This window comes from Oreochromis niloticus, unplaced genomic scaffold, assembly GCF_001858045.2.
Source record: "Oreochromis niloticus isolate F11D_XX unplaced genomic scaffold, O_niloticus_UMD_NMBU tig00007765_pilon, whole genome shotgun sequence".
NCBI classification, from domain to species: Eukaryota; Metazoa; Chordata; class Actinopteri; order Cichliformes; family Cichlidae; genus Oreochromis; species Oreochromis niloticus.
In genome coordinates this window covers 179-27846 of record NW_020328758.1, presented here as the reverse complement: position 1 = coordinate 27846, position 27668 = coordinate 179, and the positions used below count along the sequence as shown (strand labels likewise).

The window sequence follows — 27668 nt, the reverse complement described above, 5'->3', positions numbered from 1 at the left end:
GCTGTTCAATGTCCTGCAGCAAGTCAGATACTTGGAGTCAGACTAGCAGGTCTGTCGTACCAGAGCAGTTCACCTTCCCAGCTACTGGTGAATCAACCTTCCAGTCAGGTTCAGAGGAGTTGAAAAGTTGGCAGTGTTCCAAGTATGTTTACTCCTGGATGTGTTGCTACGGCAACCAACAAACTGTCTCGCTCTCAGTGATGCTATATGGCCACCTGAATCTGTGGAATCTGTACACACCGGCCAGCATCTGGCCAATCCACCACCTTTCATTGTTTATACCGTTATAAAAAAAAAAAAAAAATCATCGGGCCACCGAGCAAATGCCTGATCCAGCTATGGTCATGCGTGCCATCAGTTAACTCTTCACGTGCCAACGGTGTCACGCGTGCCAAGGGTTGCCGACCCCTGAGCTAGTGCTTCCGCGGTAATAGTATACATTTCCCCCCCATTTGCAGTGTGTTATAGCACTTTGCTGACTCTCCACAGTGATTATAGCCCGGCACACTTCATATTCCACGGTGTTTCACAGATGATGATAGGCTTTGGATCACAAGGTGTTCCTTTCCTTCTCTATATTTTTATCTTCCCATCATTTGGATACAAGTTAAACTTGACTGTATCTGTCCAAAGACTTTTTCCAGAAATGTGCCACCCCTCTTACAAATGCTCTGAAAATGTTTGGACTCCATGTAAAAGGTAAATAAAAACAGAGCGGGCCAGTTTTATAAACACATGTATTATTCACAACAGAACTTCCAGTATTTAAAATGGATTTTTAAAAGTACAGTTTTTGGGAAAAATAATTTTAAATTTGATAACAGCAACATTTATCAAAAAAGAGGAGATATGGCAGTGCGTACTAATGTGCAGCGTTCCCTATTCGTTCAACAGTCTGCAAATATTTCAGAACTGAGGTTTCTTTGAGAGGAATGTTGTCTTATTCTTGTTTTAATATATGATTTTAGTGACTCCATCAGATTGTCTGGAGTTCAAAAAGAATAAAAAATGTTTGATTTGCCTGAATACAGAATGGTTTTCTACTTTCAGTCGTTTTTTCCATGAGCTTTGGTGCAGAGGGGACAGTGGTGTTTCGCTTTGCTGTCTCTCTCTACACTGTTTCCAACCAGTAAAGACTAATCATTAAAATACATCTACTGTCTGGTTATTAGACAGCAGGTCAGTAATGGGCACGCTCTGAAGTAAAGACAGGGTGGAAGTTATTACTCTGAAAAACTGCAGGCATCATTTTAGGAACACAGAAACACTACAAGAAGCACGTACAGATATAAGTATTTATTTAATTAAACATTCACTTCAAATGACATGTTCAAGTATAACTTAAAAAAGCAACAAATAAGCAAGTCTTATCTTCATTTTTACTCTTCTTTGATTACAAGTGGTTACATAGAGAAAAAATAGTTTCATTGAAGTTCGTCATCAAAAAGCAGTGACTTTCACCTTTTTCTGGTTTTCATTGTTTGTATATGGAACACCTACAACAGAAGACATGGGAGACATATTAGAGCTGAAAAATGAGTAAAATACACACACATTATATACATACGAGTATTTATACACCAAGCTTTAGCTGTCAGAGAGATGACATCACATTTGACTCTTTGGTATACAGAGGAGTTCATGTTGCCCCTTCATCACCCCCTGTGGTGGATTTTTGTATGACATGTATACCTATACAACTCTATACACTATATATCTGCACTGAACATATGTACTGTAACTTTCACGTAGAATATTAGGTACGAGGTATTTTGCCGTTACACACACACACACACACACACACACACACACACACACACAATAAACATTTTTCATGCAGCACATTCTCTCTTCAAAGATAGTAACATGGTAACAGAGATACTGAAACACACTATTAACCTACAATGGAGTGTTTATTATTATGTAAAGCATTTAACCCATATATTTGATGTAGTTAGTCAAGTATTATTCACATGTATATCATAAGATTATCACAAAAAGTATGCTGTTTTGGGGCACGTGGGAAAGTTACTCCGCAGCAGGGAGGTGGGTTTCTGTAAAAGGGGATCTGGGAAAGTCCTCTGGGCTTTTTCCTGCTGTCTGTCCGTTGGGGTTGGTCCCAACCTGCATGCGCTTACAGCAAACACCCCAGGGGAGCTTTGCCTTTCCTTCTGTTTCTCTCTGTTTAATAATACAGGTCTATACCTTTGCTCCTCTCCTGTGATTTTTGTGTTTTTGACTTTAATTGGAATTGAGAAGCAGAAACCCATCTACTTCTAATCTGAGGAATTACTCACACTTGCGACCACCACATCCTTCCTCTACTATTGTTGACAGTTTGACAGTAAGAGGAGTCTTTGCAGACCTAAGCTGTGCTGCCATGTTCTTTTTTTAGGAGAGAAAAAGCTTCCGAACAAGCGACACTTATTCTTTTTCGAAGGACGCTGTCATGAATTTTTACACATAACATGCTAAGCGAGGCACACAGAGTCTGAGATTTTTATTTTTTGCGCTTTCTTTGTGCTTTTTACTGTCAGACCGTTGAGTGAATTTGCTGGGACATCCTGCCTGGTGGTGTAGTGTTAATATACACCTGAATGTTCCAGCCCAGCAAACTGGTCACTCTGATGGTCATGTGGATTTGATGAGCAGGAGCTTGACTGCTACACACCCTTTCAATTTGATGTTTATAGTGACATTATGGAAACAACAACTACTACTAACAGTAGTAAGTGTTACACTAACTAAATGTTTATAGTGGTAGAGCAGCTTTATTTTTTTTTTTAAAGCTCATTTAATCTTTTTCCTGATCCTTACTTGTTGATTCCATGCTGATATTTGTCTGATTGTTCTTCTTTTTCCTGAAAAGAGAAAAACTGAGCTTAGAGACTTTAATGTGTGCGTGCATACAGTTATATTTTTATTTCAAGTTTTATAATGGTATTTGGAAAAAACAAAACATATTGGCCCCGATATATTTTTAAAACATGTATTTGTGTTTAAATTTCATACAGTGCACACAGACATACTTATTCAAGCACTTATTTTTGTTAAGATGATCTGTTAACACTCACATGGTTTTCTTTTTGCAAACAAGAACAACGGTAGTCACGGTGATGATAATGACAGCAACTGGGACCAGAACCGCAATCAGGATAATCCACTTAGTTTCTGAAACACACAAAAATGAGAAACAAAGTCTTTAACTGTTAACCACATGTCCTCCACTCTCAGTGAAAAAATTCATTTGACCAATCACAGTGAAGTCAATATTTTATATGATACCTCTTATCTCAACATTATATTGTCACTTTGAACATTTTTCTGGGATATATCAACCACAGACATTATAATTCTACTTTAGTCCAGAACGCCGTGTCGGCTAATACCTCTGATATCAGTTAGTGCAAATAGATCTCGTGATGATAAACAGTCAAGTATGAGACATCTAGCTGAACGTTAGTTTTTCAGTGTTTGATACTAAAATGTTTCTATGTTTAGTTTTGCATCCACAAAGACACACAGAGTAGTATAGACACAGGAAAAGTCATAAAGCGATGTGACAGCTTTAAAGAATGACGTCATGTTTGAGTCGTACCAAGTCCTCCACCGGTGGGTGGTATCACTTCCCTCTCACAGTTTGTGCCTTCAAAGCCTTCTGCACACAGACAGGTGTACGTGTTGTTGCCCGAGTCCTGACATGTGCCTTCATTCAAACAGGGGTAACTGAGGCAGGGACTTGCTGCAAGAAGACAAGAATAGGTGTTGTTGACAGTTTAATTTAGACTAACTTTAATTTACACTTGCATGAACACGCACCTTTGTAGCAGTCACGTTTGAAGTTGTAGATGGTGCACATGTAACCGTCCTGGCAGGTCTTCAGCTCACACACAGCACCGGTACTGCTACACTCACAAGACTGAGAGCAGTCCTCGGTCACAAACTTCTCTTTGAGCTGCAGGATGGAGAGACGTGAGCGTGCATCGTCACGTGGTCACATAGATAAACAGTCACTCGTGTAACTGAAGGCCACTTACAGGGTAGTATCTGTTGAGGAAGGTGCAGCCACACTGTGCATATGGCACACAAGTCCCCTCACTCATTACAAAGCCGGCGGCACACTGGCAGCCTTCCACACAAGAAGTGACTTCACACTCCGAGGGTGCTGCCAGGTTGGCGCAGGAGGCGGGGCAAGATGACATGCAGGGGGAGTAAGTGCTGTTGGCGGTGCAAGAGAGGACTGGGAAAGAGAAACGTGATGTGTTATTTACAGCAAACCGTTCGGCAGAATGTAACTCTTTGTTTTATAAATGTGTCTCACGTTAACATTTATAAGTTGTATATTTGTGATAATGTGCACGCTTCTCAGAGTATCTAAACTATATAAGATGAATACAAACTGCATTACCACATATCTGTCTCATTGAGGACAGCACGTTACAATCTGCATTTTCTGACAGTTTTGAAATGCAGTTTGTTTTTTATTTACTTCAAATTATGAATACAAACAAAAACACACAACAGGTGGTGTGAGGAGACGGACTCTGAACTGTTTGTCTTCTCATATGATGTGAATGAAGAGCAGCATTTCTTACCGCAGTCCAGCTGCTGCCTCCACAATCCTAATGTAACTCCAGCCTGTTGACAAGCTGCAGCATATGCTTCATAACTGGCACAGCGCAGAGCGTCACTGCCTCCCTCAGCACACAGGTCAAACAGACAGTCTCTGAAAGGACAAACATGAGCACAAGCACAAAGCTCACACATGCACGTTGGTTCATACAGCTGCTGTCATGTGTTATATTGAATATGTCTTGATGCACGCTCAATCATCCAGGTACGTGAATCCCAAAAGGCTGATTCTGTTCATCTGGACGTTGCATTTTCCAGATGATTTATATCGATTATGTTGTACTGAAATGTTTCCAGAAGACAGCTTCATACATCTCCACAGAAGTGCAGACTACTTACTCCTGGTAGATTTGGGGTGGCACGGTGGCGTGGCAGGCAGCAAATGGCCCACTGGAATCAGACAGCGCCCCACACTTTGTCAGGCTGTTGTAGTCGCTGAACTGTGACTGAGAGCAGTCTGACACCTCGAACCCTGAGTCTGGATCAGTCTCTGCTTCTTGTCTGGAGACAGAGAAACTGTTATTAAAACAGCCATGTGTAACATGAAGTTTAGTTTCCACAAAAACTGTAACATGAAATGAGCCTATTCTGTCTGAACAATTTCTTTTATCAAGCACTTAACAGACAGACAGACTTGGGCCAAGCTCTGTTAATTATTGTCGGGCAGCAATAATTATCTTTTTTTAGATAAGGCAGTTTTCTTTAACAACAATATTCTCTGTTAAATAGTCACAGAAATCTGTAGAAGCAGTGAGCCTGGTTGTGATCGTACCTCAGTGCACGGATAGGACGGTCCAAGATCCTAAGTCTGTTGGCTGGTCGGTCATTGACCTTCCAACTATCTCCAAATTCAGTCAGATCCCTGACTACTGTCCCATCTGGCTTCATGTATTCATTTCTGGTGATGCCATCATAGTTCCCACACAGTCCTCTAACAGAATTCTTATAGGTACCAGGAAGTATGATTTCTGATACACAAACAGAGAGACATGAGAGGAACGTGAACAGATTTGTACAAAAGCCTAAGACGTTCTCAGACAGAACTGTCCTCTTCTTTTACCTCCTCGATTGTTGCCATCAAAGCGTACAGTGAGTCCAAAGTCAGTGGTGAGCTGGATCTGCCTGGAGTTCCTTGTGATGGTCAAACCATCAACTGGTGTGAGAGGAGGTGTTACATACTCCCCGTTGACCTACAGGAGATCAGGTAGGATTGCGTTACATCATTTTTACCACTAGAAATTGATAAAAACCTGCTCTTTATGAACGAAGTGTCAGCTGACCAGGACAGTCTTCTTCTGCAGGAATTTAACATTGACACCGTAAACATCGATGTACATCTCCTCCAGGAACGACACCCTCTTGTTCAATCCACGTCTAACGTTCTTTCCTCTCACCACCAGGGGCGTCAGGGAGCTCGACAGGTTGTGACCCAGAGCAAGTTCATAGGTGTCGAAACCTTGGAAGTGATGCTTGAAGCCATCGAATGTTAGGTAGTGAGGATCCCCGGAGATGCTGCACTTATTGAACTCTAAAGAGGATGGAAAGTGGAAGGATTCACGGTCAAATCCACAGTCATTTTTGTCACTCTGCTTGTTTAATAAGGTTTGAAGTCTCTCAAACTCACCGGTGGGTCTGCAGTAGCGGTTTCCATTCTTGTCCAGGTCACACAGTGAATTAGAATTACAGCTGTGGTCCTCACATCTGACTTCACCACCAGGTTTACAGGTACACGACTCAGTGCATTTATCTGTTAGCCACAAATCTCCTACCTGTGGGCGCACACACACAGACATGCATAGGACTGGTTATACCTGGACTTACAATAAAGGGTTTTCAATATGCTAATATTAAATCCTCATAGCCTCCGTGTGCTTTTGAGCTCAGGATTTTCTATTATAGAACATCCCACTGAGTCCATCATCTAGCAACAGTACGGGCAGTACTGTACTCACATCATGGTACTCTCTGTTCGAGTCCAGACAGCCACACTGGTCCAGAGTAACACACTTGCTGTCACTGAGGACGTAACCAGCATTGCACTGGCAGCCCTCGAGACAAGTAGTTGGAGGAAGATGGCAGAAGACAGGGAAGAGGTCAGAGCACGTGGGAGGGCAGGGGGCTGTGCAGTCTGAGTAGTGGCTGTTAGGAGGACAGGGCAGGGCTGCAGAGGGGGAAGAGAATTAGGTAAGACAAACAATAAACCTGAATCTTTACGTGAATCTTTGTTACTGTAACTCACGGCAAAAGCTGCTGTTTCTCCAGCTGATGGTGACACCGGCACTCTGACAGGCCTGAGCATATGCCTCCACGTTGTCACAGAGCGTAGTCTGCATGCCGTCATACTCGCACATGTCATAGATGCAGTTACCCAGGAAAGCCTCAGGGGGCACTAGAGCGTGGCACGGCTTGAAGTTATTGGAGAGGATGACCCCACCACACTGAACCTTGTACAGCGTCTCTTCTGCTTCGCTACAGTCTGGGTGGATGTCTGGACGGGTGTCTGGCTGACAACTGAAGAGGAGAACGTTTGGATCAGGATGTAATTTCCCCAACATGGACAGCATACATTTGATTCATTAGAGTAACCACTATCTGGAACCAGGGGTGTTTTGCGTGTTAGATGAATCTGTAGACCACTACTATCTGATCTTTAAGTCTGAGGTCATTAGCCATGCCCGGGTCCAAACTCCGCTGCAGGTCCCAAAGTCACACGATCACTGTGACATCACTGAGAGTTACAAACTGTCTAAATTCTTTCATCTCTAATAAAATGATCAGCGTTGCTGCTTTACCAGGTGGAACAATTAAGTTTAATGTCCAGGAATCCAAAGAAACCGAATTTATGAAATTTAATGGAGTTAGAAGTTAGCAGGAAGTTAGCTCGCTAGTTTCCATCTATATGTAATATAGCATGTTCTGACTGAGGGATTTCCAAAACAAATTAAAATGTACAGCTCTGCTACCATTTCCAACATAAATGAAGACAGAAAACTAAACAGCAGTGACGTTTGTAGGCTAGCTGGTATATAATCATGTGCTACATGTTTATATATCACTTTTTCCACTCGATAAAAGTTAACGTGAGGGTTCCTGATGGTTAGAGACAAATGCAATCGCCTGGCAGGATGCTGTAAACGGACCAAACTTCAGTCAGGAGAACAGCTGCGATAATCCATCCACAATACAAGGTTAGTCATTCATATACTGCTGCAGGGCTGGGCTGTAGTTACATGTAAGGTTTTAAAAACTGAGCTTTAAAATGAACAGTGGTAAAAAAAAAAACCCAAAAAACTGAGAGAAGCCGACAGTGATCACTGACTGTTTTTAGGGGCTTGTTCAGATTAAATAGAACAAGATACAAAGCATTAAAACATGTTAAAAACACAACAGCCTTATTAAACGCAGAGTTGTTTGGACCTGGAAGCAGGATTCAACACATCATCACTTAAAGACCGGATAGAGTTACAACTCAGACTATCCACATAACAACACTAAAAGTTGTTCATTGGTTGTTACCCACTGACCCAGGATCACTGTCTCCATCTGATTTCCAGCTGTTTCCCAGTTCAATGTCATCCTTGGCTGGTTTCTTGTTGGGCATTAGGTTGTCATCAGAGGGGTTCTGGTTGTAGTTTCCACACATGCCACACACCTGGAGAAGAGGCCAGTGGAACAAGGTTATAGCAACTATTTGTAACTTTTAATTTCCTTATGTGACTTGACATTGAAAGAGTTGTGATGCAGACACTAAAAAAAAGTTTGGTCTTAATTTCTGATACCTTATCAAAATATTCTCCTGGAACAGTGATCTCTACGTGATGGACTCCGTCAAATTTCACCTGTAGACCAAAGTTTGTGTCCAGCAGACTATAAGCTCCGCTGGTTATCACTTTAGCTCCGACCAAGTCAACGGAAACTGGGGTTTTCACCCGCTGTCCGTTCAGCTAAACACAGAAACATGAAATCATGTCAGCTGCTGATTGTTTCAGTATGGCGTGGTTCCTCTATCACTGAATGTCTGTAAAATCATAAACTATGTCACATACCAGAACTCTGCGGCTCTTTTGCAGTTCAATAACAGTGCCAGGGTACAGGGTGACTTTCACAGAGCGAACATATGACGCCTCTGGTTGACCACGTTCCTCATTCTTAGCCACTATGTTGAAGGGAGTGACTTGGGTGGCGTTGCACACCTTTAAAATAACGTAGATTTCGTTTTCAAAGACAAAACAGCACCACAGGAATATCTGTTGTGTACAAAGTAAGTTAAACCCTTCCCATACCTCCACCAGAGTATATGTGCAAGTTCCCATGAACGTGTGCATCACACCATCAAAAGTGTAGTAGTGCGGATCTCCAGCTACATGACACACTCCTTTACCTGAGGTCGGATATGAGACTCGGTAAAAGGGCAAAAACATACTTAACACTGATACAGTTTCAGGTGAAGTGAACATGTAATTATCCAGCCCTTTGTTCAGTTTACCTGTCGAATGACAGCCTAGTACTCCTTCCACCACTTTGCACTCCTGTGCAGGGCTGCACTGCCAAGACTCACAGCTGATGTTGTTGTTTCCAGCACACTTGCATTGCTCTGAGCAGTCAGCCTTTGTGAACCAACTGTCTCCAACCTAAACATACACAAAAAAGTTTAACGCACACTTACATAAAACACATTTTCTTGCAAAAAGGAAAATCTCCCACAGCACACCCACCGGCCTGTATTTCCCATCATCATCAGTGCATCCACACTGGCTGAGTGGGACACATTTGTCTCCGCTGAGGATGAGGCCAGTGTCACAGATGCAGCCCTCCACACAGGGAAGATTGCAAGAGCCGCCGTGGCCTGCAGGGTTCTGACAGCTCGGCTGAGGACATGCAGGGCCGCATGGGGTGTAATGACTGCCGGGGAGGCACTTCAGAGCTGGAGGGAGTCACACATTTGGTAAAGGAATTTTTAGGATTGTTTGTAAAAATGCACAACAGTTGCTACATATCTATAAGCAAAAAGAAGGCTGTATCTGTCTACAGGAAACGTGTTACAGCAAAACTCATAAAGTTTGTGTACGTCATTTCTTTTTGAACCATTGTGGGCCCCTAACTCAGAAGAGGGACAGTTTTGGTGCTCCCAGTGGAATTATCTAAAAGTTGTGAGAGATGTAACCTAGTGAAAATGAGATGAATGAGAGTATATAATATAAACTGCACTATTCTCACCAGGATATTTTTCTGAAAAAACAAACAAATGTTGGTAAATTTTCTTGAAATCAGTAAAGTAGGAGAGTCTGGAACGTCCACTGTATGTTTCCGTGGACCAATAATCCTTTGTGTTTCCCATAAAGCAGCATTAAGCCTATGTAACCTTTGTTAGACAGCAGACACTGCAGTTTTAAATGGAAATATAAACTAATATAATGTCATAGAATACTAGTAATAGAGAAAGTGGAAGATGACCTGGGTGTATTCGACAAATCATGGGCATTTTATTACTTTATACTTTTTATATTTAAAAGGATCATTTTGTCACGCTCAAAATGAAGGCACTGATTTCTCAGGGAAACATCAAATACTGCTATTATTACTTAAGTAATACATATGGTAGCAATGGAAAAAGTATTACTTAACATCCTTTTTGTTTCTTTACACACACAAAGAAAAACAGGACTCACGGCAGAAGGTGTTCGTCCTCCATTCAATAAGGACTCCTGCAGCAGCACACATGTCGGCGTAGGTCTCTATGGCCTGGCACAGAGCCACGGTCTCACCTCCAGTGGCACACATGTCGAATACACAACTCTCAAAGTATGGCTCAGGGGACACAACAGAGTGGCAGGGCTTAAAGATTCCTGAGGTTACGATCAAAGACAGAACAAAGTGTAGTTGAAGTGACTGCTTGCACATCATTTTCACCATAGTGTCTAGCCTAACAGTGAAACATATACAAAGTGGGAAAAAAGCATGAAGGCCTTACTTCAGCTAACAGTACATATCTATATTTCACATCACCAAACCAGTTTTTTACTGCATGTATTCATTTCCCAAGCATCACTTCCACAGTCCCTGGACATGGCTTGTGCTGAGCACCATGTTTTGTCTGCAAGGGTGGTGAAGTCGTCAAATGTCAGTGCTTAATAAGATTAAGTACACTCTGTAAAGGCAACCAACAGATGCCGGTGGGCCAAATGGAGTGAAAGGCAGTGGATGACAAACGTTTACACCTACACTCTGAGGGTCTCCTCAGTCCTACAGTCAGGTCTTCTGTAATGGAAGCAGAGTCTTTGCACCAACTATAAGGGATCACATTTCTCACCCTCCCTGGGAAAATCAGTGGCAGGTTGCCGGGGGTGCCCTTTGTCACTGATTCTGTTCATAGTTTTTTTGGACAAAATATCTTGGCACAGCAAAGTAGTGAAGGCTGTCCATTTGGTGGATTTTGTCGTTCATCACATGGTGAGCTCCAGCTTCCACTGAAGCGTTTCGCAGCTGAGTTTGAAGTGAGAACCTCCAAGTCCAAGACCACGGTTCTCAGCCAGAAAAAGGTGGAGTGCTCACTCCAGGTCAGGGACGAGTTCAGGGGTCTTGGGATCTTGTGCGTATGTATTATTGTGGGGTCGACCTTTCAGTATGAAGCACCTTGAGGCAACTGCTGTTGTGATTTTGCGCTGTATAAATAAAACTGAATTGAATTGAGTAAGGGAAGAGGAAGAGTGGCGTGTCAGATTTAACAGACGGATTAGGATAGCATCTGGGTAATCTAGGATCCGTCCCTGACCTACGGTGCAGAGCTCTGGGTAGCAACTGAAAAAAATGAGGTCATGTACATAAGCGGCGGAAAAGAGTTTCCTTCAAATGGTGGCTGGGCTCCAAGATAGGGTGAAGAGCTTAGAGTAGAGTGGCAGCTCCTCCACATTCAAAGGAGCCAAAGGTGGTTCGGGCATTGACTAGGATGCCATCTGGACACATTTGAATTAAGGTATTCAGTGAATGAAGGAGGCTCTGGGTCAGTTCCAGGACTTGCTGGAGTGAGAGATCACTTGAAATATAACTTATTAATGTCAACAGCTGACTAGGATGAGGAAAGTCTGGGATTGTCTCCTTAAACTACTGCCTCAAGGACCATGGATGGATGGATGGATGGATGGATGGATGGATGGATGATATTAGACAATTAGTTGTCATGATAACATTCTTTTATGTGTGTGTGTTTCTTGGAGAGAGAGAGAGAGAGAGCGTGCGTGTGCATATGTGTTTTTCCGTTTACCGTTGAGATCAGTGATCATGCCACAGCTGGTAGGCTTCGTGGCCTCTTCCTCCACCTTTACATCACAATCTTCTTCTTCTGTACCATCAGTACATCTGAGAGGAGATGGGAGCATTCATTGGAATGGAGTCAACATGTTTGTGTTTGGTAATTCTAAGGCTAAGATTAGCAGGAGACTGATGACATGTACAGGACAATTTCTGAGGAGAATTTGAACAGTTTAATAGCGATATTTAATGCAGACATAGCAGTCAAAGCTGAATGACGATGAAATAAAAGGAACTTAGGAATAAAGTGGGATCAACAATTCTTGTATCGGCATAATGATGAAGAAATGAAAATCTACAAACAGGTAAAATTACAGGTCTGATATTCTGTTTTCTGTAATGTGACTCACTCGGGATCTGAGTCAGCAACCTGCCAGCTGTCTCCTAGCTCATTGGTGTTAGCAGCTGGTGCGTTATCTGGTTTCAAGTTGTCATCGTTAGGGTCCCCATTGAAATTTCCTGTGGGGACAACAGATATTCAGAATCACTCTATTTTAATTAGTCAAAATCCTACCTGTGTTTTACTCATTCAGTAAGGAACAACAGCTAATAATTGCACTGGCTCTTACCACACATCCCACAGAGTAGGCCGTTGTAGGAAGTTGGCAAAGTGACATCAGCATGATGGTTTCCATCAAAACGCACCCTCAGATTAAAAGATGTTTCTAGGACAACAAACTTTCCACTCATGTAGATCTTAACTCCACTGATGGAGGTAACAGGTGGAACAACCGCAGTGCCATTGACCTGACAACAGCCAGAGATCACAATATTATTGCCAGAAAAACACAGCTTATTATGTGTACTTGTTCATTGTTCCTCTACAGTAGACTTTTCCTTTAAATCAACCATCTTTGTGTACAAATGCAGCAGGGGACAGTTTCCACCCTGTACTGAGACGAGGCTGAATCCGTTATTAAAACACATTTTAGGAAAACACATTCAGTAAAGAGGCTGCCTTGCATTACTATGACTATAAATATAGCATTGTTATACTTGCCTTCTGTTGCATTACGTTTGGTAGAGAATTAATTTAATTTTTTTAAAAATTGTGTTTTATTTTGACTGCTGCAGGTTATACAAATATCAAGTCTGATTATGAAGAGATTTTAAAAAAATCTTACATGTGGTTCTTGTTTTAATAGGCCGAGGCTGTACATATTGGCCTTAAAATTATTCAGTTGGTAGTAAATTAAATGGGTAAAAGCACTAAGATAACAAACAGAGATACTGTTTATTGTATGAGTGACTGGAAGAACCTTCTGCATACCTGGACCGTGTGTCCCTTGCCAAGGATGACAGTGATACCATTCACATTGATCACCACAGCCCTCACATAGGAAACCTTCTTATTACTTCCTCTGTGCTCATTCTGGGTATGGACCGCGAAATGTGGCAAGCCGGAGGAGACATTGCAGGGTTTGGTCAAGGTGTAGGAGCATGAACCCATGTAATGGTGAGTGCGTTTATCAAAGGTTATGTAGTGAGGATCACCAGAAACTGAACAGATACCATTTCCTGAACAAAGAAGGCAGGAAGTTAGTTTATCATTTACCATGATGAGCAAAACAAATGCAGATGTCAGTGGCACTACATAAGATGGATAATTCACTGAGATGTCAGATGTGTTAAATGAAATAATAATCTTTAGATGTATGTGAAGCTGTGTGATTAATATACCCAGAGGGTGGCATTCATATTCTCCATCTTGTAGTTGGCAGCTCTCAGTAGTTGGGTTACAGCTGGTGTTATGACACTGTAGCAGACCTCCACTGTGACACATACACTTTTGTTCACAACCCTCCAAGTACCAGTCATCGCCCACCTGACAAATGTACACAGAATGCAAAAAGTAATCAGAAATGTTGTCATGTAATTCTCTCTTGTATGTCCCATGAATATAAAGATCTAAATGATAAATATACATTTGGATTCAAACCAGGGATTCTGTATGCCATTAACTAATTAAGCCAACCTACACTCATTTATTTACTGATTTTGTGCTTGCTAATTTTGGTGGCTCCAGTATATAAATGCTCTTACATAAATACAAACGCTATAACACCAGTGTCTTTTAAAGTCAGGTAAAATACAGTGTAAACAACATAATCTGTGCTTGATAAGTTGAAAGTAAAAACCTTTGTTGTAAAACCAGTATTTTTGTGCCAACAGCTCACTGCAGTCTATGCACCCTTAATTTAGCTGAGTTTTGATTTCTTTTGTACTGTAAGGTCTTTGTGCCCTTTTGGTGTCTCTCCTGTTGAAGTGGTACAATATAAAGAGAACTGAAAATGATGTTAGCATGAGCTTAGCACATTTTAAGGGTAAATGGAATGTGGTTTTAATTGCTTGGAGGCTGTTTCCACTTACAGGGTGATAGGTTCCACTGGGGTCCACACAACCACAGTCTCTCAGTTCCACACATTTGTCATCACTGAGAATGAAGCCAGGGTTACACTCACAACCCTCCACACACACTTCCTCACAGCCAGGTGGTCCCACCACACCAAGACATGTCTCAGGACATGAACTCACACAAAGGGAGTAGGAGCTGTTGGGAGGACAGGTCAGAGCTGTGTGGACAAACACAGGGATGAACAATAATGAGAGGGAACAATGGTGGACAAATGGCAACAGAGGAAGGGGGGGGGGGGGGGGGGGTTGGATGATTCAACGACAGGGCATCTAGGTATCTCATATTGATTTTACTTTGTGCAGTGTCATAAATGAAAGGATAGACAATATTAACGGCATTGTTCGTTTTAAATTGGTTTCAGTATTGTGCACTGTATCTTAACCTCTCCTCCATATACAATTATAAATATGATTATAAGTTCAATTATAATGTTGGTCAGCAGGATGTAATATATGTTAGTTATATTTACAGGTGGAGACAACTTCCAAAAAGAGAACCTACGGCATGCACCCCATTTAAAAAGGTATTATTCAAGGCTTTATTCATTCATGCTTCAGAATGGGGCTCATCAAGCCAATGGGTGATGTCACTGTGACTGTGTTTTATATATACTTTATGATGTTCACAAAGCACAACTGATATTATTATTAAACTATCATATATCATATAGATATATTTAGTATATGTCAGATTCAAACTTACAGCAGAAGTCTGGAGTCCTCCATGGGTAGACTTTGGCTCCAGCACTATGACATGCGTCAGTGTAGGCCTGGAGCTGGTCACACAGCACGTGCTGCTGGCCATTCAACTGACACATGTCAAACACACAGCTTTGGAAGAATGGAGTGGGATTAACTACACTGATACACTCCCTGGAACAGAGAAAAACATTCACTTAGTTTAGGCAGGAAAAGGCAGAGGCTCATATATACTGAAAATCTGATTTTAAACATACAAACAAACAAACTAAATTTGGGGGTGAAACAGTCAACAACTCTTGCATTAGTTTAGCAACAATTCACTAGCTGGGGCCACATGCTCATTTTACATTTGACAGTGTTTCTATTAGAAAAAGGTGAATGGCTTAAACATGAATTGAACTGCGGTTTGGGGAAGGCCTCGCTGGGGACTGGCGGCGCCTGGGCCTGGCAGATCCCCAAAGAAGGCAGCCCCTAGAAGCAGCAATAACTGTGCATTGTGAAGGTCAAATACCTCTGCAGTAATAATTCAAATTTAATTCCAATTTATTTATACAGCACCAAATCACAACAACAGTCGCCTCAAGGCGCTTTATATATAAGGTAGGCCCTACAATAATACATACAGAGAAAAACCCAACATCATATGACCCCCTACAAGTAAGCACTTTGGTGACAGTGGTAAAGAAAAACTCCCTTTTAGCGGGAAGAAACCTCTGGCAAAACCAGGCCCAGGGAAGTACAGCCATCTGCTACGACTGGTTGGGGTGAGAGAAGGAAAGCAAGACAAAAAACGTGCGCAGAGAGGGCGAACGCAAAGTGACAACGCCACCCAAAGGAGAGGATTATAACTGGTAGGCAGGCCAGCAAAGATGAACAGACCATGGCCTCAACAAGGTGGTCAAGGTTCCAGTGGAGTGGATGAGCTCGGAAAACTAGGAAGGAATGGCGGGAGAAGAGATCAAAGCAAATTTCGGACAACAAAAACCTTAATAGATGAATGCAGAGAACCCTTGATCAGGTAGCGATGTGGCTCAACTCTGAACTGAGGCTCTGACAGTGACGCATGCCTGGATTTTAAGACTTGAGGTAATGTTTTGACGCCTCTTAAAAGTTGAGCTTGTCAAGATGGAGAAGATGGAGAAGGAGTGCCTGGCTGGTTAATTTAGTTTGGGTAAGGTAGCGATAACTACTATGCCAATTTCGGAAAGGAACAGAGGTGATGGTAAGTAGTTTTGGAAGGGCTGGCTGAATTGAAAGACTGGTTAGAGGAGAAGAGCCTTCCATAATGATAACCCCCACAACCAGCAGAGAGCTGAGTAGAATTCAACTGAACCACACAGAAGATGATAATGCCATTTTGGATGTTGTCAGAACCTCGAGTCAGTTTGGAGATCTGTCTCTAATGACTGTGTCAAGAAGGGAGAATTTAGATGATGCTAGTGAAAGCACATGAGAAGGCAGAAGTAAGGAATTATGCGCATGGCGGAGATTAGATGTCTTAAAAGGAGTCATAGCAGACAGAATGTGGCATCCCAACACCATGAGGAGTCACCGGCGCTTTGCGAAGGCAGAAAAGATGGCATCCCAGTACCCACTTTACTACTGTGTTTGCAAATGACCGATATGGAAACAAAGACTGGCAACACGGTGTTAGTTGTTGTTGAATGCACAATGTTATATCTTGTGAAAGATGGATAGAATCATGGAAACTGGCATCCCAGTGGGAAAAGCATGGTGCTGCAATTTGCGAAGGAGTGATAGTGGGAAGGGAAACTGGCAGCTTGTTGGTAGAAAAGCTTGCTGCTGCGATTGCGAATGAGGGACGAGAACCTGGCATCCCGGTGCCAAAAACCTGCTGTTGGATTTGCAAAAGAGCGATAGAGAGGGAGAACCTGTCATCCTGGTGCCAAAAGTATCCTGGTGCATTTGTGAAGGAGGGATAAAGGGAAGGGGAATTGGATCCTTGTTGCAGCTCACTTTTGCATTAGCAAAAAAGGGATATAGAACAAACCTGGCATCCCAGTGCCAGATGGGTTCGTTACAGCATTACAATAATAGTATTGAAAAGATTTTTGAGTATTTTACAGGTCAGTTGGGTGATTACCAGCCATTCTGCCATTTATTTCAAGATCTTTCAAGGTCAGGAAAAAACCTTATAAAATCCCAGGAATCCCATCAGTTTAACCCAGTCGATAACCAAAAGTGGAGGGGTTGTGAATTCTTACCGGAAGGGACCAGTAGGGTCTGCAATTTTACCACATTTCTCTGGTTTTACAACTTCAGTTTCCAAGTTGGGGTCACAGTCTGGATCAGGCTTTGTTCCTGGGGTACATCTGGTCAATACAAATACGAAACACAGTTACATTCTCTTCAGTGTGTCAGGAGGAGTCCGACAGTAAGGTAACAAAAGACATAACCATAAGAAATCCAAAAGACAGTAAGATGAATGTGTTTGAACTCACGAGTCATCTTCATCGACTTCAGTCTGCCAGCTGTTCCCAAAGTCATTACTATTTCCTGCCACAGTGCCATCTGGTTTGGTGAAGTCATTGTCTGGGTTCCCATCATAGTCACCACAAAGGCCACACATTTGGTCATAGTAGGAGCTGGTAGGATAAAGTCAAGGCAGGATATGTAGGATTAAGATAACACAGTCTTAAGAATATTTGCAATGTTTAATAAGGTGTTGCTTGGCCTTTTATTGTAATTCTAGAAACAAATGAAGAGAATGCAAAAATCTCTGACACAATAAACCAGGGCATCCTTAGTATTTATTAAAAGTTGCATGTGTCCACAAAATGCACACAAATGGACTGCTATGTTTTTTTTAGTTTCCACAACATACATAAAACAACTGGTGACATTTAGCAGTTTAGATTGTTATCTATCAGAGTTTCTTCAGATCATTAGGTTATGGTTGCATTGGAGGAAAGTGGCCATCAAAAAAAGAATGATGTAGCAGTGGAGACGGTGGTCAGGTGTATTGTATGAGTGTGCGAAGCAAATAAAAAGAAGTTCTGCAATATCAAAATAGTTCAAATCAATATTTATACTAACCTGGGAACTGAGATCTGGGCATAATGGTTTCCATCCCAACGCACCCTCAGGCCAAAGGATGTTTGAAGGGTGATGAACTGACCAGCAAGACTAATAGACATGAGAGGAGAGGGGGAGTGGGGCAGAGCCACCCGTACTCCGTTCACCTGATTCAGTGATGAAGAAAAGGATAATATAAAGATGTTAAACAGACTGTGTAAACTTCTAATTGGTGGACAGGTCAGGGAGTATAAAAGTAGAAAGAGTGTGGAGTGTGCAGTATATCAGGCAAAAAAAAACTTTGTACAGTTTTAACAAGCAAGAAAGATACTGCTTGATGCCTATCACACTGTGTTATCTTTGGCATTTGTATAGGTTCAACTGACAACATGGGACAAATCTGTTTTTTGGCAAGGTGTTAGCAACAATGTAACTAAAGATATAATTTCACATTAGTTGTTTTGCTAAAATGTCAGTTATGTGTAGACATGATACATCCATGGTGATGATACAGCTGGTGTCTGGGATGTGTATTGGCACACATTTTACCTAAAGATGGGAAATATAACAGATAGTAAATCATTCATATACTGACCAGTGTTCTACTGCTCTTCATCAGGGTCACAGTAATTCCATCCACTGTCACATATAGCTTCCTCAGGTATGACACTCCTGCAACTCCTCTCTCTTCATTCTTTGCCTCCACAGAGAACCAAGGGCCTGCACAGAGAAGACCACGACAATCAGGAATATTGTGTGTTTATATTAAAGGTGAACATTGGCAGATATTGGCATTAACATACAAACCATCACTGACATTCAGTGTCTTCTTTTTGCAGCAAACGTGAATGAAAACAACATGTGTCATGCTTTGTGATGAAAATAATGAATGAGTAAATTTAGCTCATTTAAACTTGGATGAATTTGTGGGTGTGGCAAGACTAGAACAGGTGCAATGAAACCCAAACATCTTAATAAATAAATGTCTGAATTGGTGTGTACCTGTGCTGTTCCTACAGGTTCTGGCCAGTGTGTAAGTACAGGTTCCCATGAAGGTGTAGTACTTCTTGTCAAAGGTGTTGTAGTGTGGATCCCCAGAAACTACACAATCCTGGAAGCCTGAGAGAGGGACAAACATCAGGAACATCAGACTGAAACACAGAAGAAGCCACTGTAGAACAATTACCTAATAACAGTGCAGTTCACTGCTGCTTTGGACCTATAATGGCATTAAATAAATGCATAGAATATAACATTTCCTGACTAGACAAAAATTTGTATTATTTGCATTTGTTTTCTCCAACTCTGTGATTTTGTATTATAAAGAAATGCATGTAACAAGTGTTGTTATAGACAAACTGTACAGAAGCGAGGAAAAGAAACATAACAGCAACACACACATAAATATTTCACTGTTGCTGAAAGTGAAGACAGCTCTGGTTTGTGTTTCTCTATCTTCCATTACCATTTTATTTCTGATGTATATTTGAGCAGGGACAGAAAATGCTAGTTTGAGAACTTTGACAAAGTCTGCAGCATCACATCAAACACAGTTGCAAAACTTTTCAGGTTGGCAGTCCAACCCATGAGATCTGGAAACCTACTTAGAATATAATGTCTACAGCTTTGCTTTGTTTGTTTTTTTAGGTGTGAACATAACAAACATACTCGTAGGATAGCAGCCCAGCTCTCCATGCTGAAGTTTACATTCATGCATTGGGGGGCATTCAGAGGCTTCACAGGTAATTCCAGCTGGACCACACCAACATTTTCGCTTGCAGTCTTCCTCAAAAAACTCCTCTCCGGGCTGACAGACAGGCAACAAAATTGACAATTCAGCATAGCAGGCACAGATGATTCTTTGTAAATCATTATATGCATGTATGTATGAAAATGTTGTTTTAGACAGGACATAAAGACACTGCAAGTGACCTGACTTGAAATACAAAGGACCAAATGATTCACTGCCGGCCTATCAGACCCACTTCACCATACCTCATAATACTGGCCGTTCGTGTGGTTGCAGCCACACATGTTCTCCTTAACGCACTTGCCAGCACTCAGGACGTAGCTGGGATCACACACACAGGACTCAGAGCAGGGACCAGAGCAGGAGGGGGGTTTTCCAAAGCATGTTTCCTGACAAGGATCTGCACAGGGTTCGTAGTGGCTGTTTGGGGGGCAGTTCAGTGCTAAGGAGACCACAAGAGGTTGAAGTTAGTGATAGGAGACAAAAGTATGTGCTGCTTAAAATATAAAATCACAGCTTTTTATAAGAAAAAAAAATGTGTCTTTGGCACTTCCAGCTGTGTTGTCTTCTGTGTAACTAGATTGTTTGAGTTTGGTGGTAACCCAGTCTCCTGCAGCCTCTTGGCATATGCTGTCTGCCCAACTAGGTATGCTAAAGCAGCACTCCCTCAGTTAACTTTAGTGAGTAGAAAGCCCGTATGAAGTACTCTTCCTCAAGTCAGAACTGACATAAACTTCTTTGTGTGATTTTCTCCCAACTACTCAGCCGAGCTGATTTTACCTAAAGATATTTTACTACTAAATTAAATCATTTGTCCTTCTAATACTCACGGCAGAAGGTTTCATTCCTCCATGGTCCAAGGTTGACCCCACGATCTTGGCATTCATTGACATAGGCTTCAATGGCTTCACACAAAATGGGCTTGGCTCCATCCAGCTCACACAAGTCAAAGACACAGTCCCTGAAGTAATTCTGAGAACAAACAATCACTTTGTTACAATGCTTTATATTGTCTGACCATCTAAAAGCACAAATTCAAATTATTCCACTATTACTAACATCACATTTTCAACCCGAGTACACACACACATACACAAATGCAACAAGCAATGCACTATCCTCTACATGAACATACATTGGGGTTGACTTTGCGATGGCACACAGCAAAAGGTCCATTTTTGTCCAGCAGAATGCCACAATATCCAGAGCTTTCATACAGTTCCTGTTCTTCTTTATTGCACCCAGGGATGGTAGTGTTGGGTTTCTTATTGCATCTGTCAAGACAGACTTTCATCTTAAGAACATTTGTCTTTTGTCAATGGTAAATGTTTCTTTACACTTGCATCTCTGCAATACTCACTCTGGATTCATGTTCCAACTGTGTCCAAAGTCATTGGTATTTTCAGCTAAGCTTCCATCTGGTTTGCGGAAGTCATCTTTAGTATCTCCATCATAGTTGCCACACAGGCCACACAGCTTGTTCTGATAGCTGCAGATTACAGTAAAATAATTGTGTTGGAGTCTTTTGCAAGAAATGCTAACAACTCAGTCAGAACTACGTCTTACAACGTGTTTTAATTCCAGCCAAGTTGCTTTTCAACAGTAGACTAAACCCCACACATTAGTAAGACTAAACGATCGGACATGCACATTTGATGCGTTTGACAGCATCAGCATAGAATGAACTAGTCAGGAAATGATAAGTTTTGTGTGATTCTATCTTGAAATTTTGAGTGAGCTGTTTGTGTTGCCTCTGCTAGATTGCTTAAATAAACTATCCTAGCTGTGCCATTAATCTCTGTCTTTATCACCTTACTACTGGTTACAGATAAAGGAGTCATGTTCAGTATATGAATATGTGTTATTGTTTTAGTTGTATTATTAGGGATGTAGATTTCTGGACTGGTGAATTTTTGATTAAAACACCATTTTTTAAGGAAACCATGAATTTGGTCTTCACTCACTCTTCGATCACTTTGATGTCCATGAAGGTGTTTCCATCATAGCGAACCATCACACCAAAGTTCATGGAGACAGTGTAGTGTTTTCCTGACTTGAACACAGAAATACCAGGGGCCGGGGACAGTGGCAGATTGACATTGGTCCCATTAACCTGTGTGGGAAAATAGGCACAGTACATCAAATCTGGCCAACATTTTCATTTTTGAATTACCTATGTCACAACATTACTATTTGTAACTAAAAAGAGACGTTCCCTCATTATGCCAATGATGTATGAACAACAGTCCCTCTCTGAGAGGGCCATGGCCGCCTACTGAGATCTTGCCTGACCGGTCAAACGCAGCTGCCGGCGTTACAAGTGAGAGTGGATCGAAGCTAAAGGCATGGAAGCCCAAGAAGCAGTCGACCAGAACGATACCCAAACCTTAAATTGCATTGTACGAGATCTAACTGGGGCTCCCGGTGGCCGCTTGGTCCCAATCGGAGACAAAAATGGATGAGTCCTCCTCACTGCAGCTGAGCAACCCACGTTGAGTCAAACAGTTCTGCGATACTTTAAACCAGCCCGAGCCACTCCACCTGTTTGAGGCCGAAGAACTTGCACCCTCCATGGATTTTCTTCTTGTCGATATCGGACAAATCAGCGATGCTAAAGTCAAGACAGCGATCCAACTCCTCAAGAGTGGAAAGGCTGCTGGCCTGGACGAGTACCTCCCCATAATCCTGAAGCACGACGAAGCCCAGTTGGAAGCTGCCCTTAGAAGACCCCTAAACACCTGCTGGTCAACATCGTGTGTACCCTATGATTGGACAAAAGGCGTCATCACCAAACTTCCTACGAAAGGCTATTTGGGCGACTGTAAGAACTGCCGGGGCATCATGCTGCTGTCGATACCCAGGAAAGTGCTTTGCCTCGTTCTTTTAAATTGGCTACGACATGCAGTGGACGAACGATTGTGAGAAGAGCTTGCTGGCTTTCAGAGTGGCCAGTCGTGCGTCGAGCACATCTCCACCCTCCGCATGATCATTGAAATTTCAACGACTTCAAGAAGGGTTTTGACAGCGTCCATCAGCCGACTCTATGGGCTATTCTACGTCAATATGGAATCCCCCAGCAGTTTGTAGACACCCTTTGTGGTCTCTACTCCAACTGCTGCTGCTGCGCCCGGACAGATGATTTCTGAATGGATTTCTTCAAGATCAATACTGGCGTCCGACAGGGATGCATGCTATCGCCTTTCCTCTTCCTGTTGGTAACTGACTTCATCATGCAACGATCAGTTGACCAAACTGGCATCGGTGTCCCCTGTCACGAACAATCTCACCGACTTGGACTTCGAGGACGACATTGCCCTGCTGGGGTCGACTAAGGAAGACTTCCAAGAGTTAACTGCGGCTTTACAGAGGGAGGCGATGAAGAACGACGACCAAGAAGACGAAGGTACTCCAAGTTGGTTACGCATGTTCCTGTTGATCAATCAACAACATGCTGAAGAGGTGGATAATTTCACATATTTCGAAAGCATCATCTCGAATGATGGGATCCCTGATCAAGATGTAGACTTCAGAGTAGGGAAGGCGGCCGGGGTCTTCCGACGTCTCCAATTCAATTCATTTCAATTCAATTTTATTTGTATAGCGCCACATTACAACAACAGTCACCTCAAGGCGCTTTATATTGTAAGGTGGACACTACAATAATACATACAAAGAAAAAAAACAACAATGATATGACCCCCTATGAGCAAGCACTCTGGTGACAGTGGCGTCTTTTAACAGGAAGAAACCTACGGCAGAACCAGCGAAAGCAAAGCCGACCAAAGATCACATGGCGTCGAACGTTTATGGATGATCTGAAAACCGTTGACATTGCCTGGGATGAAGTTGAAGCAGTCGCTGCTGACCGACATCGATGGAGATCGTTAGCTGCCCGATGTGTCGCTCGGTGTAGGAGAAACTAAGTGCAAAGTGTAAGTGCAACTTTCTTTCCATGGTCAATTGCAGTGGTTTTCAGAAGTGTTCCTGAGCATGTGCAGTGATTTGTACCACAGAATGATGTTTGTTTGTAATGCAGTAGTGCCTGATAACGTGATAGTGTGATTGGGTTTGACATGCAAAACATCCTGTTTCCTCCTCTCATGTCTTACCTGCACAGTGCCACCTTTGAGAATGGAGATCTTTACCATCTGTGCGTATACATGTACGGCCTTCACATAGGAGATGGTCGGCCTGTTATACCGGTTATCATTGTCAGTATGGACCTCAAAGTAGGGCACAGTTGTGTCATTGCATGGACTAGACATCAGATAGCTGCAGTTGCCCATGAAGTCATATTTGCGTTTGTCAAAGCTGGTGTAGTGTGGATCACCAGATGCGACGCACGTGGATGTACCTAAAGGAATAATAAATAAGAAATTGTAATTTCCACACTGTCAACTATCAAGTTATTCCGACTGACTGTAAAGCACAACACAAGGTGCTCCTTTTGCTGATGTAATTTATTACAGTGCATTAAATCACAGTTGAGCACCAGTCCAAATAATGTTGTCTTGAGGTGTGGCTAGACCATCCATTCCTTAAATGATACTTTCTTAAGGCGCAAGGGATCATTCCAGTCCAAATTCTTTAATATTTCAACAAACATTATTACCTTTAGGATAGCAGCCTGCAACACCATTAACCTCTCGACACTCTTCAGTGGGGTCACAGGAGTTATCAACACATTCCAAAGTGTAGTTCCCTGCACAGCGACACAGCTTTGTGCAGCCGTCTCCAAATACTATCTCACCAGGCTGGATAAAATGAACACAATCAGTACTGAGAAAGTATACTGTATGTCTGTAAATGTACACAGTACACAGTACTAACTAGGACATCTGACCTCATAATAGTTATTGTTGTCATCTAAACAACCACATTTGTCCAATGGCACGCAGTGCCGTCCTTTGAAGACAAAGCCTGGTTTGCAGAAACACCCAGTGATGCAGGAGCCAGAACAGTTGGTAGAGGGTTCCATACATGTAGGAATGCAAGCTGGACCGCACTCTATATACTCTGCGTTAGGTGGACACAGGTCTGTACAGAAAGAATAAGGATTACTGGAAACTGAGTAGATACGATTTCCTGAACAAAAAAGGTAGGAAGTTATTATGCAGTCTTAACAAACTCAGTCCAAACTAACAATATCAGTAGAGACAGTGGAGGTTTGGAGCACCTGTTGCTAAAATGACTGCATTTATTTACTGCATTTCTAAGACCAGTCGGATAAACCACTTGACACCATAATACACATCCATGCATTCATGCAGCTGTTTCTCTGTCACACTCACTCACTGATAAACACATGTATCGCAGATTGTGGAGCCGCTGTATAAGATGGATAACTGGCTCAAGCCTCAATAGAAGCCTCAATAGAAATATAATATATCCTATAGATGTATGTGAAGCTGTGTGATTAATATACCCAGAGGGTGGCATTCATATTCTCCATCTTGTAGTTTGCAGCTCTCAGTAGTTGGGTTACAGCTGGTGTTATGACACTGTAGCAGACCTCCACTGTGGCACGTACACTTTTGTTCACAACCCTCCAAGTACCAGTCATCGCCCACCTGACAAATGTACACAGAATGCAAAAAATAATCAGAAATTTTGTCATGTAATTCTCTCTTGTATGTCCCATGAATATAAAGATCTAAATGATAAATATCATTTAGATCCAAATGAGAGAAATATAACTGGTAGGCAGGCGAGTAAAGATAAACAGCCCATGGCCTCAATAAGGTGGTAAGGAATCCAGAGAGTGGAGTGGATGAGTTCAGAAAATTAGGAAGGAATGGCGGGAGAAGAGATCAAACCAAATTTCAGACAATGAAAGACCTTAAAGATGACTCATGTGGAGCCTGGATGGATGCATGTCTGGATTTTAAGACTTGAGGTAATGGGTTGACGCCTCGTAAAAGTTCCCGTGAGATTTCTAATATAGATTTGGATTCAAACCAGGGATTCTGTATGCCATTAACTAATTAAGCCAACCTACACTCATTTATTTACTGATTTTGTGCTTGCTAAATTTGGTGGCTCTAGTATATAAATGCTCTTACATAAACACAAATGCTATAACACCAGTGTCTTTTAAAGTCAGGTAAAATACAGTGTAAACAACATAATCTGTGCTTGATAAGTTGAAAGTAAAAACCTTTGTTGTAAAACCAGTATTTTTGTGCCAACAGCTCACTGCAGTCTATGCACCCTTAATTTAGCTGAGTTTTGATTTCTTTTGTACTGTAAGGTCTTTGTGCCCTTTTGGTGTCTCTCCTGTTGAAGTGGTACATATAAAGAGAACTGAAAATGATGTTAGCATGAGCTTAGCACATTTTAAGGGTAAATGGAATGTGGTTTTAATTGCTTGGAGGCTGTTTCCACTTACAGGGTGATAGGTTCCACTGGGGTCCACACAACCACAGTCTCTCAGTTCCACACATTTGTCATCACTGAGAATGAAGCCAGGGTTACACTCACAACCCTCCACACACACTTCCTCACAGCCAGGTGGTCCCACCACACCAAGACATGTCTCAGGACATGAACTCACACAAAGGGAGTAGGAGCTGTTGGGAGGACAGGTGAGAGCTGTGTGGACAAACACAGGGATGAACAATAATGAGAGGAGACAATGGTGGACAAATGGCAACAGAGGAAGGGGGGGGGGGGGGGGGTAGGATGTATCTTAACCTCTCCTCCATATACAATTATAAATATGATTATAAGTTCAATTATAATGTTGGTCAGCAGGATGTAATATATGTTAGTTATATTTACAGGTGGAGACAACTTCCAAAAAGAGAACCTACGGCATGCATCCCATTTAAAAAGGTATTATTCAAGGCTTTATTCATTCATGCTTCAGAATGGGGCTCATCAAGCCAATGGGTGATGTCACTGTGACTATGTTTTATATACAGTTTATGATGTTCACAGCTGATATTAATATTAAAATATCATATATCATATAGATATATTTAGTATATCTCATATTCAAACTTACAGCAGAAGTCTGGAGTCCTCCATGGGTAGACTTTGGCTCCAGCACTATGACATGCGTCAGTGTAGGCCTGGAGCTGGTCACACAGCACGTGCTGCTGGCCATTGAACTGACACATGTCAAACACACAGCTTTGGAAGAATGGAGTGGGATTAACTACACTGATGCACTCCCTGGAACAGAGAAAAACATTCACTTAGTTTAGGCAGGAAAAGGCAGAGGCTCATATATACTGAAATCTGAGTTCAAACAAACAAACAGACAAACTACATTTGGGGTGAAACAGTCAACAACTCTTGCATTAGTTTAGCAACAATTCACTAGCTGGGGCCACATGCTCATTTTACATTTGACAGTGTTTCTATTAGAAAAAGGTGAATGGCTTAAACATGAATTGAACTGCGGTTGGGGAAGGCCTCGCTGGGTACTGGCGGCTCCCGGGCCTGGCAGATCCCCAAAGAAGGCATCCCCTAGAAGCAGCAATAACTGTGCATTGTGAAGGTCAAATACCTCTGCAGTAATAATTCAAATTTAATTCCAATTTATTTATACAGCACCAAATCACAACAACAGTCGCCTCAAGGCGCTTTATATATAAGGTAGGCCCTACAATAATCAGTGTTGGGACTAACGCGTTATTAAGTAACGCGTTACAGTAACTACGTTATTATTGTGGTAACGAGCACGGTAACTAGTTATTATGCCAAACCAGGAACGCGTTACTCGTACTGGGATTTAGATAGGCTCGTTACTCGTTACTTCGTGTGGTGGATATCGCGGAGCTTCCACAGATTCAATAACATTAGCAAGTGGTGGAGGCCA

The 27668-nt window shown here is 42.1% G+C and overlaps 1 protein-coding gene across 1 annotated transcript; it reads right to left on the bottom strand.

Annotated features, from left to right (window-relative positions):
- Nucleotides 1-1281: 1281 nt before the first annotated feature.
- On the bottom strand, nt 1282-27047 carry LOC100694386 (zonadhesin). The gene is made up of 45 exons (XM_019356494.2): nt 26850-27047; nt 26232-26434; nt 25269-25413; nt 24687-24880; nt 24456-24597; nt 23953-24197; nt 21808-21956; nt 21204-21332; nt 20979-21117; nt 20674-20815; nt 20089-20285; nt 19762-19900; nt 19096-19212; nt 18689-18813; nt 18115-18260; nt 17520-17663; nt 17283-17390; nt 15059-15228; nt 14311-14513; nt 13621-13765; nt 13211-13458; nt 12510-12687; nt 12291-12399; nt 11894-11988; nt 10302-10478; nt 9348-9556; nt 9119-9263; nt 8916-9013; nt 8679-8825; nt 8412-8576; nt 8157-8284; nt 6872-7143; nt 6585-6793; nt 6257-6401; nt 5913-6160; nt 5693-5822; nt 5405-5600; nt 4972-5133; nt 4596-4726; nt 4038-4240; nt 3820-3955; nt 3599-3742; nt 3075-3171; nt 2818-2861; nt 1282-1496 (listed from the first exon to the last, which is right to left on the bottom strand). Exons 1-45 carry the CDS (start codon nt 26962-26964, stop codon nt 1441-1443), a joined length of 6969 nt encoding a protein of 2322 aa, XP_019212039.1. The 5' UTR covers nt 26965-27047; the 3' UTR covers nt 1282-1440.
- Between the last annotated feature and the right edge of the window lie 621 nt (nt 27048-27668).